The sequence below is a fragment of the Haliaeetus leucocephalus genome, unplaced genomic scaffold (genome assembly GCF_000737465.1).
Source record: "Haliaeetus leucocephalus isolate CR32 unplaced genomic scaffold, Haliaeetus_leucocephalus-4.0 Scaffold273, whole genome shotgun sequence".
In the NCBI taxonomy this organism is placed as follows: Eukaryota; Metazoa; Chordata; class Aves; order Accipitriformes; family Accipitridae; genus Haliaeetus; species Haliaeetus leucocephalus.
The window spans coordinates 10027113-10044390 of record NW_010972709.1 but is presented as its reverse complement, the minus strand read 5'-3'; the positions used below and the strand labels follow the sequence as shown (position 1 = coordinate 10044390).

Here is a 17278-nt window from a genome sequence, read left to right as displayed (position 1 = left end):
CACCGCCCCCCCTTGCTTGGAGAGTTGCATTTTGCTGGTCAGCACTAACAGAATCAGCTTGTATTTTCCCTTAGCTGTTCTCATGTCTGAAACATTTGTGTCCACTCTGGTAATTTCATGCTAGCAAGTATCAAACAAGTCTTGAATGGGATACAATTTATTCACTATGAATTCACTGCCTTTGAGAATCGCACCTACACTTTCTAATGGTCACAGGTATTTCCTCAGCTGGACAACCCCTAGTAATGGTATTGCCTCACTGACTGAGGCAGATCAGTTGCCTAACCAAAACAAAATTCCCCTCACCTTTTTCTTAAAACTTTTATTTCCTGCCCAGGAAATTTCAAGTACTGAACAGTGTGCAATTTATATCAGCCTGTATGCAAAAAGAAATCATAAAAAAATGGAATGCAACATCACAAGATGCCTCATCACAGCTCCTCCCATTCACTCCCTTCATGGCTATTTGTTCGACAAGTATACATGGGTCTGGGTCAACCGCACCAGAGCCAAACACCAGAGTCCCCACCCAGAAGGTAGGCACAGTGTTGGCATCAGAGAACAAATTTATCTTTATTCTACCCCACTGTGGCTTGAAGGCAAGCAACAGTTTCAGTCTTAGCCTTGCTGGTCTTTCAAAGAAGGGAGGTTTGTGCCACCAGGCCTTTTGACATAAACAACTGCACATGCGTGAGAAAGTGGAAACCACCAGTTTATTTCCACAGGCCAATATTTGATCCCCAGAGCCCAATGACTTCAGTTGCCATTGAACTTGGAAAGATTTGAATTATTGTTTAGAAACATTTATTTTATTCTAGTCTTTTGTTTACTAGCCCTTTGCAAAACAAATTCTTAAAGAAAAGCAAGATAAACTGGTCCATTTGTAGCTCTTCAGATACCTGATACAGAAGCCCATACTTTCTGAAAGACCTGCCCTAGAATGATACAGAGGAATGGGAAAATTTAAGATGAGGAATACCAAAATGTCATTGCACTGATGATGCCACTACCTTGTAATCAAAGGTGTGTGTTTCTTTTAGGTGTGTTTCCATAGCCAGCATCCTCATGGCATTTGAGTAAAAGCCCCAAGATTTCAGGAAAATTTGTAGTATTGGCAGGTTCTGCCATTCTAATATTTTGAAAAGCTTTTAAAACAGAATAGAGATTATAAATTGCAAGTCAAGCTTCTGTCAGTAGATAAAAAGTCTACAGATTATTCAAACTCATAGAATTCTACCACTCATAATCACCTTTTCCAAAAAGTTTAGAAATTAAGCAGGTCTAATTAGCAATGGGTGATTCAGCAACAAAGTCATACTAAAAAGAGAAAAAGAAGAGGCACTGAAGTACAGAAGAAATGTAGGGAATTCTCTAAGACAGAAACGTGCATGGCTTAGAGCTGAGATTGCCAAACTGTGCTTGAGAGATGACTGGTGGTCCACATATTGAGTGGTCAGATCTGATACATGAAACCGCACTGACTTCACAGCTACTTCAATGACACAGAGCAAAATATAAGAAATATGGAGTACTAACAGTGACCTTTTGGTCCAAAAAGTTTGGAAAATGTTGGGATAAAACTGGTTAAAGATCACTTTTAGATAAGCATAGCAAGGGTACACCAGATATTGACCACTCTGGCTGGATTAAGATGTCTCCAGCATGGAATAAACAGATGAAGGAACCTGATCTTCAGGTTCTATACTCATTAATGACTTCCTTGATACACCTTTTAGTAACAACACCAATGCAGAGATCAGTTCAAATTTAAGAACCCAGCTACTATTTCCTCTGGTTGAAGTTTCTTGGAAAATAGAAAAGGGATCTCTGTAAGGAATCAAAACAATCTCTGATTTTCAGTCTTGAACACACAGGTAGATAACAGTCACAGAACATACCACAGAGTGAAACCAAGAAAACAAACACTGTCAAAATACTTGGTCAGGAATGTACATTTTAAGGTCCCCACATCCCCTGGTCTGTTTACCACACTGGATGCCATAGGAACTCCCTTTCTGTGCACACGCATGTTGCTCACATTCATCATGCAGATCCACAGACTGAACAGGCACCAAATTGTCTCAGCACAAACTCCAAATAAATACAGTGGACTTAAACTGAGGCATCATTAGGTTTTCAATTACCTCTACATAACCAGTCCTCTCTGAAGATAAATCCAAGCTGGAGCCACTTACATGCTTTCCTGATCTAGGCATCCTTGCCCTGTCTTGACTGTTACTAATACTGTGGAAGAAATGTTTGTAGCAGTCTCACACATTAGCTTCTCCTGCTATGTGCCTAAATTGCATGTGCTTTTGTTTGTTCAAACTCTAAGTGGAGTTGTGGATAGATTGACTGGATTGAAAATCTGGCCGTACACACATAAATCCCAGTTGCTAGGTCCATAAGGGACAGTGCATGAGTGTCTGCTGTAAGATGGGTTTGTGCACAGCTGCATAGACAACAGAATGATTCCACCTTTAGGAAAGACATATTTTGAAAATTTGGCTCTGAAAGCTCCAAGTGGATGGAAAGAAAGAATTTAACCATTTATCAGATGAAACAAACAATTTTAAATGGAACAAAAGATCAGTATTGAGCTAACCAGCTTGTACCTGTGAAAACCCTTAATCATGCTGAATGCATGGACACAGCACTGCAATAGCTTTACATGACATACAGTTGATTCATGTGGTCAGCCTGTGACCAAAAGCACCAGCTCACCACAGAATTCTTACTTTCTTCCACAACTCAGGAAGGGACTTTTCTTTCAAAATATGAGGCAATTTCTTCTTACATTTTTTATTAATTAATCTTCTTTTAGTAAATGTAATGTTACTCTGATTGAGAAAGAGACTGACATCACTGAAGACTGATGACTGTTAGCCACAGAGTAGCTACAAGGCCACCAGTGATGCAAACTCTCCCAGAAACTGCTTTTTCCTTTTCCCTCTTCTTGTCCCCACTGGGCGCATGACTCAGCCCTGACACGGAGAAATAGCAGTCAAGTTAGCTCTTTTCAGGTCTTTAGCTCCTACAGTAAAGAATACTAGCAAGGGAGCCAATTAGTGCCAATTGCAGTAGTCATTTCTGGAATGACATTCATCCATTGGGAACTCATCTGAGACAATCAAACAGTTTTCAAACAGGCCGCCAAAACAGCTGTCAGATGATACAGGGTTTTCATCATTACTGACCTGAACACACTCAAACTAGAGACCTTGTGATGAAAGATGTATCCCATTTAGAGTCCCCAGAGCCATCCAGTCCCTCAGAACACTGACACAATTCTATCTGAACACAGCTTTTCAGGAAGTGGCTAAAATAGCACTCAAGCCTTAGTAAACATCTGATGAGAACTGAAGTCAAAAGCCATTAGTTAGTTGGTAAGTTACCCTGTCTGGTCTACCCACACCATTACAAATTTTAGCAGCCTGTCAGCATCAGCCAGCTTTTTGACTGTACCCATAAAAAGCCATCTTCTTCAGAGATGATCCAACTTTTAAAAGTGCAAACCAGGAAGGTAGTACTGACAACAAAAGTTAGGGCTAAAAAAATGCAGTCACTCGAAGAATAAAACGACCATCTGGAGAAATACTTTCTTTGGTTTACCTTAAGCAGAAGTGGATATTTGCAAATTCTCTGAATTGGAGTCAGCAGATAACCCTCTAGTGGAATGTCTGTCGTCTTTCTGCCTCCCAAAAGCATGCAGCCCTATAATCAAAAAAGGAAACCAATGTTACCTCAAACACAAAGCTTTCAGATGCTCTTTGACGTGATTTTGTATTCCTATAACACGTATTACAGTCAGAAAGCTCTTTGCCACACCTAAGATACAGGAAATGGGACTTCATTCACCACTGAAATACAGCCATCAAGCCTGCAAAGTTCTTCGTGCATCAGCAAAAGAAAACATGCTGTGGATAACAGTGGCTATGTAGAAAGGTATCTTCCCAGAGAAATATTATACAGCTGGTGACTCAAAAAAATGTTGTAACAATACAATGACACTCAGCTAACCTAGATGTACCATTATTTAAAACAATCCAGCCTACCCCCACAATTGATACAGCCATTTGTCTTCGTTCACTATGCAAAATTTGCGCTGTTGGTCCAGAAAACTCTTGAAGGCTAAAATAAAGCCTACTGACTGGTAATCATGTAACTAACTCTAGTCCAATCCTTATGTCTGAAGGAAATCAAAGTGGAATTGAAATAAATGAGTCATCTGCATCACATCCACCAATTCTCTGGCAAAACATTATGTCTAAGCACAGCTGGACAAACAGCATGGGTGCACTGGCTGGCTAACGAGTAGACACATAGCTCTCAACCAATCACAGCACATGTTGCTGCTTGCCCCCCCAAAAAAAGCTATGGGACATGCAGGCAAGGCTACCTTGTAGGCAGGAGGTACAAGAGGCAATGAAATTTAAGGACATCAGGTTTCATTAATTCAGATGCTCTTAAAAAAAAAAAAAAAAGGTGGGGGGGCCCTCCGCATTAATTTTGTGAAGCTCTGTGACTTCCAAATAGAAAGAAGGTGAAGGGCATTTCTCTACCTAGAAAAACTACTACTCTCCCAGTATTGTTTAAACACAGTAAGGAAGGGAACAAGTATTGGACCAATACACCAAAGAAATCCAAGTCCAAATTCCAAATAGATTTTAGGTTGAGGAACAGAAGCAACAACTTATCAACACTTGCAACACTCACACAATGACTTCACACAAATTGGGGGGGGGGGGGGAACGCGTGCATTCCAGAAGAATAATTTCACAGATAAATTTGCGCACACTAGCTCAAAACAAGTGATGCTCAACTTCTCAGTAGATCATGGAAATTAATTTCTCAGGATTGACATGGAAGGGGAGTATAAGAATTGGGTATGTCATGAAAAAAAAAAAATCTACAGTCCTTGACCTGTCCTTATTTTGTCACAATAATCTGTAATCTCTATGATAAACAAATACTGACCTACTGTAAGCTTTTTATACATTTCCCTGAAGACACTGTTATTGGCTGCTGCCAGACACAGGTAGTGGACTCAGAAGGACTTCAAATCTATTTCAGATAAACTAGTCTACATTCCTATGTTTGACCATGAATCTGGACAACTCTGCTTCAAAATCGTCCCAGTTGCAAACCTGTCCTGTCAACAGAAGCTGAAGTTTAAATTCAGTTCAGCCAAGATGTGCTTGCTTTGGGGCATCACTGATAACATTTTCCCCTGTGAAATGTGTTCTGTGGCTCAGACACAATGATATTTAGTGGGTTTTTGGCTGTAGTTCAACAATCCTCCTCTTAAAGGAATGTTCACAGACATCATACATAAATCTCATTAGTCCTAACTGGTATTTTTACAGACAGTCATCTGTAAAATAACCCTTCCCCAGGCTATTCTAGATCTGTGGCATTGGCTACCAGCTCACAATACTCCCTGTCCAATTTTCCAAGTCTCGAGTGATTCAGTTCTTCCCATCTCTTCTTTCAGCCCTCTCTCTAGCTCTCGGCTCAAAACTGCCCTTTAACACTTACTGATTTTTCAAACACATTCCCACATTCTATATTTCAGCAGCTGTGAGGGGGCAATCAGGCCAAATCTATCCTCACAAGCAAAGCTTTGTATTTTAATGCAGCTTTCGCTGCATGGTGGCATTATAGCATTGGCTTTAGGAGGCAGTGGAGAAAAGAAGGGAGGCCTGGAAGAAATTACAGCAGCCACAACAAAGTAGATACTTCAGCGTAGCCTCTCCTCCCATATTTACTGCTATTTTAAGAGTCTCTTGGATTCAGGTGGTGTAGCAAGCCACAGCAGACAGTGTGACATCTTTTACGTGCCTTGTAATCAGTTTGCCAGCTGCTGCCGGTAACACAGAGGCAGGAGGCTTTTGCCAATCCAGTGGAAGTCGAGAACACTCTGAATGTGGGGAAAGATGGTGTTTACAGCACTTTTGTCTCTCCTCTTTCTCATTAGTTTCCCTCAACAGAAGCACCCAGAGGAACTCACGAACAAGGAAAGGGTCATTTGGTGACTCAAACTAATGGTTTAACAAGGTTCATTAAAACTCAGACATGACAAAGAGATTCTGACTACCCAATAGCATGAGTGCTTGTCCCTGCTGCTCCCTCTGAGGCCTATATTTTGTGGCTAAAAGAATGTTCTGGCCCTGCCTGTGACAGACAGTTATGCAGAAGTTTTCTTTTGCTGTACTATATTGGGAAAGAGCAGACCTTTGGCAGAAAAGAAGAGCAGAAAGAAGAGCAGAAGGAAGGGCAGGTCCTTTGCAAAAAGACAGCCTTTCTTTTACCTCATAGCATTTACTAAGGAAAAAAGCTAATGTGCTGAACTAGTCCCTCACCTACATGCCAGCCCCATTCCAAATGCCATTCATCCATGGCCAGGGAAACAAGACATCCAAAAATCAAGAAGAATTGAGGTGAAGGCTAAGTGGAGAAACATCCAAGAAAAGAAAGAAAAATAAGGAATATTGGGCAGAAGGCACTGTCTACCGGTTGTTTCTCCTCCCAGCCCTGCCTCTATAGAGGCATTTGAAGGCTGTATGCCACCGTCCCTCCCAACATGGATGCTAATACAACATGGATTGGATGGGGAGTTAGATCATTTTTGATACAAGCAGCAATGACACAGTCAAAACAGGTCATCCAGACTACATTTCTTGCCCACAACTGGACTCATGGGAAAACGGGTGTCAGAAGCGGGCCACATTTTTCTGGTGGGTCTGCAGATGGTGAATTGGTCAGAGAACTGAGCAGGGAATCAGGTCCACTGGGAACTAGTCACAGCCCTGCTGCTGACTTAATGCATTACTCCTTTCACAATCTTGCTCAAATTTTCTGTTGCTTCTTTTGGGGAGAAAAAAAAAAAATCTTCCCTGTTTCCACTGAAATCACTCATACCAGAGCTGTGCTTACTTCTGTGCCTGAACTCATCAGTGATTTCAATACCTATCCATCCTGAGTGCTGCATACCTGGAATGGGTAATGCCTGCAAAATGCCTGGCATTCCTGGGATACCATGGGTTATTATGAGTACAGTGCAAAGTCAGATCATTAAGTCAAGAGTGCTAGAGACGGTACTTACCAGGAGGAATGTTCTCACTGTTGGGATCTTGTTCAATTCCATCAGCAGTCTGAGTGCTTTCTCGTGGTTGCTACAGTACTCCTCGTACACAAAGAATTTGTCTTTCTGCAAGGAAAAACAAAGTAACTTATTGACTCAGACAAAACTGGAGTGACTATTTCGTCACAGTCTGATACAAAATTCTTTACAAAGGGGTGTGCACTCAGAGTGGCATTAGGGTTGCAGTATACATGAAGTGCATGACACACTAATGTGAATAATGTAAAGAAGTGTTCCACTAATTCCTGACTTACTCTATTGCAAGTTAACATCAGCTTTCTGAGCACAGAGACTTCCAGCACTTTTCCTCTTAATGCATCATTGAAATAATATATTCTTTGCTGAAAGAATGGATTTTGCTATTTCAGGGACACTTGCATGTGTGTCAGAATATTCCAGCAGAGTAGCCAGAAGCAGACTAAAGGCAGGAGCAAGGAGGCTGACATTTCTGAGCTGTACTGACCACTCCTGCAGGAGGAAGGAACAGAGGTGGCTGTGAAGAACCAAGGCCTGGAAGAAGCTCAGAGATCTGGAGGGGAACTGTAACACAAAGCAACCAGCTGGAAATCCCCTGCCTTTCAGGGCTGAGGGGGAACCCCAGTGAGTTGGCTTGTTCACTTTTTGTTCTGAAACAGCAGACTTCACTATTTCAATGCAACACTGAACAGTGGGTCAGCTGTCCATAACAGTTTCCCTAAATGGAAGAATTTCATCAAATACACACAAAATAACCAACATATTACAGAAATTAAAGGAAGGGAAAGGCAGCTTCACAACTAGATAGAGGTACTTACACTGGAACATGTCACACCCACCAGCACATGCAGTGGAATGAAATCCCCCGTTAAGAAACAAGGGTCAGCTGGCAGCACCAAGTTCTGCTTTACTGATATCCAGAACCAAAGATAGTGCAACTTCTAACTAAAATTATCAGAGATGCTGAATCCATTGCAAACATCAGATATCTGGAAACACTGAAAAGATTCACAAAAGCAGCAGTAACAACTATTTCCATGCCTGAGCAGATCAGGCAAGGAGCAAGTTGATCCTTTCAAGGCTGTTGGGAAGGGCTGAACTTCCAGCAGCTATGTTATGAGATTCCAGTATTGCACTCACTGGAATAAAAGTGGGGTTGAGAGACTGTATTAGGCTTTAGTCAGGTTAAATGATTCAGAAGCCAAAAAGACTCGTCATTTTTTGGGTGCTTCTCACAATAGTAGTGTCTTTCCTGGTTCAGGTCAGCTTCTATGCCACAATGCAGTGCCATGCAGAGGTAATCTGACAAGCTACTTTGCGTATCAAAAGTAATTTAGATGCATTAGCGTGGCACTCGGCCAGAGGTAATATGCAAGGCCTTCCAGAGCTGGCATCTCAGGGCACCATGCCATGTAGACAACACTCTCCAGAGTTTGTTGTGGCATTCAAATCATTCATTTTCTGTTCAGGATCCTGGCCTGAAAACATTCTATCTGAACCTTTTAATCTCCCCAGAACTAGGAAGTTAACTTTTTTTGAGTTTTGATGGGACTCCTAGCACTCTTCAGAAATGTAGAGCTTCCTGTGTTAGCTGAAGATATCTGCAGCATCTAGCTACTTTCAAGACAGCTCATAGTGATCCAGACAAAAAATTACTGCCAACTGAAGGAGTTAAGTAACATGAATCCATGGGAATACAGCTGCACTCACTGGGCATTCCCTTCATTATTGTCACATGGAAAAGAAATTGTGTTAATATTAGTTTAGGAGAATTTGACATTCTGGTCAGATGCTCAATGTCTAGATGTACATGCTCAGACACTGTAAAATGCTTCTGGGTTTGGTTTATCACTAATCTGATGAATTTTTTTTCCCTCCTTGTACTTCCAAAGGAAGAGTTGAAAATAAATAGATGGATGTCCAAACACAACAATGGTACAAAGCAAATAAAACAGCCACCAAGAGTATGGTGCAAAGAGCTGGAATGCACATGTTTGAGACTTTTATCCTTCATCTACAGCTGTTCATATTAGTACTGGAGTTTAATACCGGGAAGCTGAAAAGAAACAAAGGCTTCTGACCACCAGATGCAGGAAAAGGCAGGGCTGGGTGCACAGCACAATAGAAAAGAGACAATTGAGAGGCATGGGATTATATGCAACCATAAAAACTGGAGAGTTACAGAATGAGAAGACATCTCCTCCTCTCACCTCTCCTCAACCCCCTGGATGCACACAAGCAGCATGCTTGAAACTAAAAATAGTAACTATTAACACAACAGCATCCGTTACATCAATGCACACAAAATGTCATTGCTCAGGTTTCTGACTGCAGCTTTGAGTGCCTGGAGTTTTGGGAGGCTATATTTAGATCATGACAAAATCCCTTTGCTAAAGCTCAAGCCAATACAATAATTATACACACACCAGAGTGCTTTCATCAAGTCTTTTCCAGCTGTCCCTCATGCATGAGACCCACAAATATGAGAACTATGCTTTAAATTACTCAGTGTCTGAAGTGTTTAATTTCCTCTCTGGGTGACATTCAGTCCTGGACTCTCCCATCCCCTGGTGAGGAAATTATCAGTTACATAATTACAGATGTTAGCCCAGGAATTCTGAACCTGCAGTTACTCTATATTAAAGTGCAATTATGGTCAGAGATGTGACCACATAAAAATGGCACCTTCTTACTCAGCAAATCTGCTGGATACACAGCTAGACCTTCTGATTTTGGTGACAGAAATAAGTCTATACTGTTCTTAGTTTGGTTAAAATAAATCTTTAACCAATAGTTTATTCTCCCAATATGTTATTTTGGGTCCATTACAACTGCCCACAAATTAGTGCAAATTTGAAAATAGTTTTGACTAGAAAAAGCAAATAAGACATTTGGAAAATTGTAACAATTTTATTTGGACATATTTTTAACAAGGCATGGCATTTTCTTGTTTCAAAGCAGGCTGAAACCAATTTTGTCAACATGAAAAACCTAAACAAAACAGAAGATGTAATTCTCAACAAAACAAGATCCCTGATGACTTAGACAGTAAAGGTGATCACTCATCAGTGATGAGTGAGTCCTAAAAATGAGAAGAAAACTTGTTTCCCTTGAACAAGTTTCTAGCTATTACATCACCAAACCTCTAGCAATATGGCAATATCAGAAATGAAGCATCTGTCAATTCTCTGCCCTTCTGCTCTGCAGGCAGCCGTACATTTTCATGATCTGCGCAAGAGCCTACGCTGATGAGGTGTGATTTTTCCAGGTTTGGTATATATGCTCTCTTTGATGTTAAAGACTTGTTCTACATGCCATTTTGTTTAAGGCTGCAGATTTGATTTTGAATGCATGTTTAAGTATGTTCTTTACTGTCTGTTATGGTCATACTGAACTACAATTCAAGAACAAATTCTAGCACCTTGCCTTGGACAATGAACTTCTCATGATCATCTGATCAAATGGAGTACACTAGGGCAAACAATATCTATCTGAAGTAAAACAATTTTTCACACCTGAATATCAGAGCAAGTGCATTTCATCATCTGTTAAAATACTTCAAAAAGTCAACATGCAATGATTGCTCTTTCGGAACCCTTGCAAAATCTGCTTGCTTGCTTGCTTCAGTTGTTACTCAAGATCTAAATCCTCCTGATCTGGAGATCCAGGGGAGAATGCCCTAGCATTATTATAAATGGATCAACTCCTACCCTAGAGGCTCATAACAACTAAAAGCGGTGCCTTGTTTCTGAAGATTGGTGAACTGTTGTTAAGTGAGGCTCTTCTAGGCCAAAGTGAACCAGGAAAAGAGTAAGGCCTACATAGATCAGAGGAAATTTAGGATACGTAGATCTCATGAACAGAACCCAAACACTGCAGTCTGGTGGAACTCCAGATGGGGAATCTGGGGATCTCTATCAAGGATATATGATTCAAGGAAACTTAGAGAAAACATGCACCACTAAGAAATGCAGTGTCTGAAAAAATCAGTGCTTCAAGAATTCTCAAGCTATTCACCAAAATTATGAGTATTTTTAACATTGAGTTTCTGAAGAAAAGCACCTGTGCTAACATCTGGCTGCTGACAAGGACTGGGTTCATAATCAGGACTAAGAATGACCTCACCAGGTGATCATGATAGCAGATACACTGATACATTCAAGATTCACAGGCCTTATGTCACTTCCCCCCTGCAAACTCCCCTGAGGATACACCGTGGCTTGATGATAATGAAAAAGCAGCACTGAGGGTGTTCTTCTTAGCACTTATTCCAAGCGCATTGCAAAACCAAGAGAACCTTACCCAAAATGAAAGACTAAAGACATACGTTTCCCATGTTCTTCCTAGGTAAACTGGCTAACAACATGCACTCTGAAGAAAGCTCTTCAGCCATGTTGCAGGAGTGCATTACTGGAAGAGAACAGCTCAGTTTTTCTCTGGAAAACCTCAAGTGTGCTGCAAGGGCTTCTTGTGGTGCCAAAATACTGTACACCATTTAAAAAAAACCTGCTTTCAGCACCATGGAAACACCTTTAGGAGTACTGTTTCTGAGGCACAGGGTTTTTTTTATGAATGCCTCTGCTTCATCAGAATAGCCCTGATTAGGGAAATGGAGCTTTGGAAGCCTGAGCAGAAAAGAACCGAAGACTCACTCTGAACCACAGTTACCACTGGCATCTCCCTGTCACTTGAGGGATACTCACTACGGAAGCCTTTACTGTGACAGAGCGCAAATCACAAATTCCTCGCTCCCAAACACCCATAGTGAAGCTTGTCTTCTAAAACCTAGGCACAATCTGCATGCAGGGACAGATTATTTCCTCCTCTCTTGATAGTCTTCTGTTGACTGTTGCTTACTCAGACTTGAGGTACCACAATGCTCCTAATGGTATTCCTGCATTTCCTTAAGGTAATTATGGAGGAGACCAGCTTTTTCTATATATTCTGAATCAAATATATGTTTTACTTCCTTCTGCATAAGCTGCTTTTTCCCTAGGGGATCATGAAACAGTTGATGTACACATTATTTGCAATGCACTCCACAGACAGCAATGTAAGCTGATCTCTGTCAAACTGCCTCTATCAGAAGACAACTTCTCACCAGCACTCATCCCTTTGCATTACAGTTTCATAATTCCTGTATTGTTCCATACTTGATAAATAACGAACATTACATAATTATTAAATTTAACAGTAATAAAGTTACAAAATTATATGTTCATATACTAGAAAACACTATCAATGACTACATATACCAGGCTTGAATTTGGTCAAATAACAGGATGTTAACATTTCTGGTTATTCAGCGCCACTCTGAAACACAGTAGACAATTTGACAGCATCACTCAGAAGCCCTCTAATTTTGATACCCTTGCTAATGAATACTAATATATTAGTAGAGCACATCTTGTTAGTAGGCAATGATTCTAGTGGGTATTCAAGGCTTTAACTAAGTACATCAGTATGTTTTTCAGCAGCTGACAGGCAGTCCTCACATCTGATACAATTCTGGGGCATGGTCTCAATATAACATTTAGCAACACTATTTTAATAATTGTCACAGCATAAATAAAAATTAAAAAAGGGGGGTAATTGGTAAAACTCTGAGTAATGAATGGCTGTATAATTGCTGTGCACTCAAACCTGATGAACTGTGAAAGCATGAATTTTGATTATGAAAGCATAATAGAACATTTTTTGATAGGAAGTTGGCCTGTGGCTTAAGGCAGTTAATAAGAATTTGAAGAAATGGCTATTATGGACATGCTTTCTAATATTCAAACATCTCAGGGGGGCTCCTCCAACTGAAAAAAATGTGCAACTTCAAATTATTACACATGTAAATTAGGTAACTTTGCATTTAAATTAGTCCAGCTTGTAACTAGGTGTATAGAATAACTGATCTTGCATATACAGTATGCTCTATATACATATTAGTTGAGGATGGCACACATACATGACTGAAAATCAGGCCAAGTTAAAAACAAAACAAAAATCTAGCACGAGAAGAATTTCACAGTACAAGAAACAAATTACAATGAGAGAAGCAACGGTAGGATCCTAAGCTGCAATTGTGCGATCCTCAGTATGCATCTGTGCTTTCCTGGATCACCCAGCAATACCAATCTGACTGAATCAGACTGGCACATGTGATCATTTTATGGATGTAGTAGGAGAACAAATAATACAGCTATCAGGCATAAAGTCAGATGACACAAAAGTAACTCGTCAAAATGTTCTAAACAACTTGGAACTGGCAGAGTGAATTTGTATCATGACTACCTCACATTTTGTATCTCTGGCATTCTTGAGCTAGCATTATGAGTCCAAAAGCCAAGTTTTATTTACTTTTGAGCTACAGAATGCAGGTACTTGTTTATTTCACGGTAAAAGGCTGCGTGTTGTAACTTGTGCTGCATTTCAGCAAGATAAGCCATCTCCCACTACCTTTCATTTACTGAAGGATAAACATATGCAGACACTAACTACTGTAAATGATGTATTGTCCTTTGTTTTAAACTTCTATCTTTGATCTTTGTGGGTAAAATTTTTTTTAAATTTTACAATACACACACAAATTATTCATTTACTTGAAACTGTGCTGCTTTTTTGAAACATTTGGAACCAAAGCAGACAAATTCTCAGCAATAAAATGTGATCAGCTGGGTGAGAAAAAAAGGAAAAAAAATATTCAATGGGAAAAGGAAGAGTTTCTAAAAATACCTTGTTGTTTAAGCTGAGTTTGATGTGGTTTCCATTGTTCTAACCTCATTCACAAGTTTTTTCCCACCCTACCTACAACTTTCATACAAGACGCACATTGTCATAGTATTGCCACAAGCCTTAGAGATTAGGGATACCTAATGGCATGGGAGCTTACAACAGGAAGCTGCATTTTCAGATAGCGTTAAGTCATTGTACTTACAAATTTTAAGAAAACATTTCCTAGTTCATGCTGAGACTGAGGTTCTGGTTGTAAACAAAATTCCAGGGCAGCCAGGAACTCCTTGTGAACACCAAGAATGTCTTCAATGTTAGAAAATAAAATCTGAAATATAAAGAGAAAAACATTGCTAGCTGTTAATATATCTGAGGGTGTTTTGTTAAAATATAAAATATTGTGGCTCTAGACTTACCCTGATAGGATCTAAAACACAGACAGAATAAATTACACTGTATTTGCCCCCTTCCTGGCCCCCTATGGAAATCTTTATTGCTACTAAAGTACCTGCTGTAAATGAAGGTTATCTTTCCAGATACCTGAGCACGATGAATGTGAACAACCTCTTTCAAGTCCAGAGAAGATTTCCTATTAGACCAAGCAGGTGAATGGAATCACAAGGACCAAACTCAATTTGCAGGAGATAGAAGGAGGAAGTTTGCCTTTCATTGCCATGCATTAGAAATCACTTTCTGGAAGAAAGGGACTTGAAGCTATCACACACAAAGATGTACCTGTAAATAACAGATCAAATCCCTGCCACATGGGATCTAGCATTTCACTGACAGGAGAACAGAATAGTGTAAAATGCTTGCAAACAACAAGAGCAGCATATTAGAGTTCCCCTTCACCAAGCTCAGTGGTTCTAAAAGGCATATGTAATGGGATAGAAGTCCCTAGTTTAGATGTGTACTAAAAGGTAATTGTGCAACCTCACAGCTAAATGATCCCTAGTGATTTGAATATACATGTGCTAAGGGGAATAAACTGCCAGGGTGATAGCTGCTGTAAACACATAAGCTTTATAAGTCTTAATCATTTTCATACAAAATATGAGAAGAAAGTGTGAATACACATATAGGAGATGGAATGCTACCTACACAAGGGTACAAGTCCTGATCCCTGGTGACACGGCCATCAGTATTGACAGCCACTGAAGGAAAGCCTGAATGGACAGAGTAAATCCTGGAGTCTGCAGTGACATACATATTGCAGACAACATTTTCTATCACTTTGCTTTAACCATGCAACTTGCAAAGAGAAGATCTGCAGTGCAGTCAAAACAGCTTTCACATTGGAAGCAGCCTCCCAGGTCTTGCACAGGGAGTGGGAGACACTCCTCTGAACCCCAAAGCATGCAGCCTGACAGAGCCAGCCTTCATCTTCCTGGAGTTTGGTGTGAGAAGTGATTGAGCCTAACATCTTCCAACACTTCCCAAAGCACCTTATCGTAACACTAGGCTTTTCAGCTTCATGCAGTGGAATTTATTCACCAGATGAGACACTGATTCAGCCTGGCGGCTGGTGATGTGGCAGTAATTCAGAAAAACAATAATCTGTAAATTAAGTCCAATCATTAAAGATAGGAATGAAACCTGAATTCCTGGTTTAAAACCAGTTTCTCTCTGGTTTTGCAGGGGTAGACAAGATCAGGAATTCAAGGAGCCTTCCCCTCTGCATGTACCTAGGTTCAACTTTACACCTTCCGTTACTGAAGGATGGGCAGAGTATTTCTCTCAAACAACTCCTGCAAGCTGGCTGCAAGTGCAGAGCAGAGCCTGTTGCATCCCTTGTTTTTGCTCCCTTCTCACTTCAGCAATATCGAGATACGGTAGTATGAACCATCATTAATGCATACTTGTGCCTCATAGCTCCTTTCTAGCTCGGAATAAACTAAAAGATTCCAACACATCGAATTTGCACTGATGGGCTCTGAACCAAAATAAAGGACAGGGAGCTAGGACCATTTGGTTGCTTCCAGAAAACTTCCCATGCTAATTCGAGCAGAGCCTACAATGGTTCTGTCACATGGCTGAAACTGATGTGATGACACAGTAGCCTCTGTCTTTGCCAGAAGCTGTGCCAAAAGGGGATTAACAAGGAAGAGGAAAACATCTGTCAGGGATGATTTTATCCTTCAGGAGCAGTCTTCGGGGGGTATTTTTTCATCCAAGGAATATCTGTGTAATCTAATGAATTCCGTGGTGGTCAGTAGAGCTCTGCTTGCAGCAGAATTCGCAGATAAGAAGAGTCACTTGAAAATCAAGGCAGCAGAGAGACCTTAACTGCATGTGCTTCTGTATCTAATACACAGTTACCACTTATAAACCTCATGTGAGGATATATGTCTGGCAGCTTCCGTACGCCCTCAAGTTGTACTGCCTTCAATCTACTGTATCAGTAAAATGACATCAGTGCCCTGCTGTGAATGTAGCATAGTACTAACATATCAATAGTTATTCCCACATGAGGCAGCAAATAAACTAAAACCATTTTTTTATGATGTTGCTGCAGCTGTTAGTCACTGGAGTACTTGTAAAATCTGCGCCTGGCACAGGACTCAATGTAGCCTTTCTGGAAGGGGATACAGTGGCCAAAGATTACTGACATCTCCTGTGCTTAGCACCAGCTGTAGGAGAAACCTGTAAAAATAATACTGGGAGCAATAACCCAAATTATCCTAAAAAGCTCTTTCTCCTTTTGCTCAGAGGTGAGTGTCTGCCAGAATACCCTGTATTTTCCTCTAGATATTTCTGCTGCATGAAGAGAGGAAGAGACAGGCTTCTCCTTACATAAGCTGCCAAACCATTTATACAGTCTCTGCTACCATCTTTGCTGCTGCCAGCTACCTAAGAGCTCTCAGATGATTCAAGATACATAACAATAGCAGGCAGGGTTATCAGAAGTCCCAACACCGCCTTGCTTGTCCTGCCTCTACCAGCAAGGAGGGAAAAAGGAGAGGGAAAGGAAGAACAAATATCTTTCCACTGCAGGAAAGACAATGACATTATTTGGGGTGGGAGGAAAGGGGGGGGGGAGGAGGGGGAGATAATATTGACTGTGATCAGGAAAACTGTGCCTTTGTGATTCTACTTTCTACTTCACCAGCAAAAGGTATAGGCCCTTTATTACTGAAGAGAAGCTCTGTTATTGAAAGCTGGGTATTGTAATAATAAGAATAAATGAGGTCTCACAGTGGCCTCAGAAAGACCCCCCAGGCGCTTCAAAATGACATAAAAATGAAGTGGTACTTCCCCAGAGGAGTGTGATGAAACTTCAAATACAAATACATTTAAATCAGCAGAGAAAATACAGATTCTTCTGCACAGGCTTTGTGGGCACTGCATCTGATTACAGAATCATAGAACAGTTTGGGTTGAAAAGGACCTTAAAGATACCAAGTTCCAACTCCCCTGCCACAGGCAGGGACACCTTCC

The 17278-nt window shown here is 40.6% G+C and overlaps 1 protein-coding gene across 1 annotated transcript in view; it reads right to left on the bottom strand.

Annotated features, from left to right (window-relative positions):
- The window catches only part of PREX1 (phosphatidylinositol-3,4,5-trisphosphate-dependent Rac exchange factor 1), a 173321-nt gene that overhangs the window by 81006 nt on the left and 75037 nt on the right, over window positions 1–17278 (bottom strand). Inside the window, exons 4-6 of the mRNA XM_010569790.1 lie at window positions 14046–14168; window positions 7106–7210; window positions 3613–3714 (exon numbers count right to left, since the gene is read on the bottom strand). Coding sequence (XP_010568092.1) covers window positions 3613–3714; window positions 7106–7210; window positions 14046–14168 — 330 coding nt within the window. The remainder of the gene's footprint in view (window positions 1–3612; window positions 3715–7105; window positions 7211–14045; window positions 14169–17278) is intronic.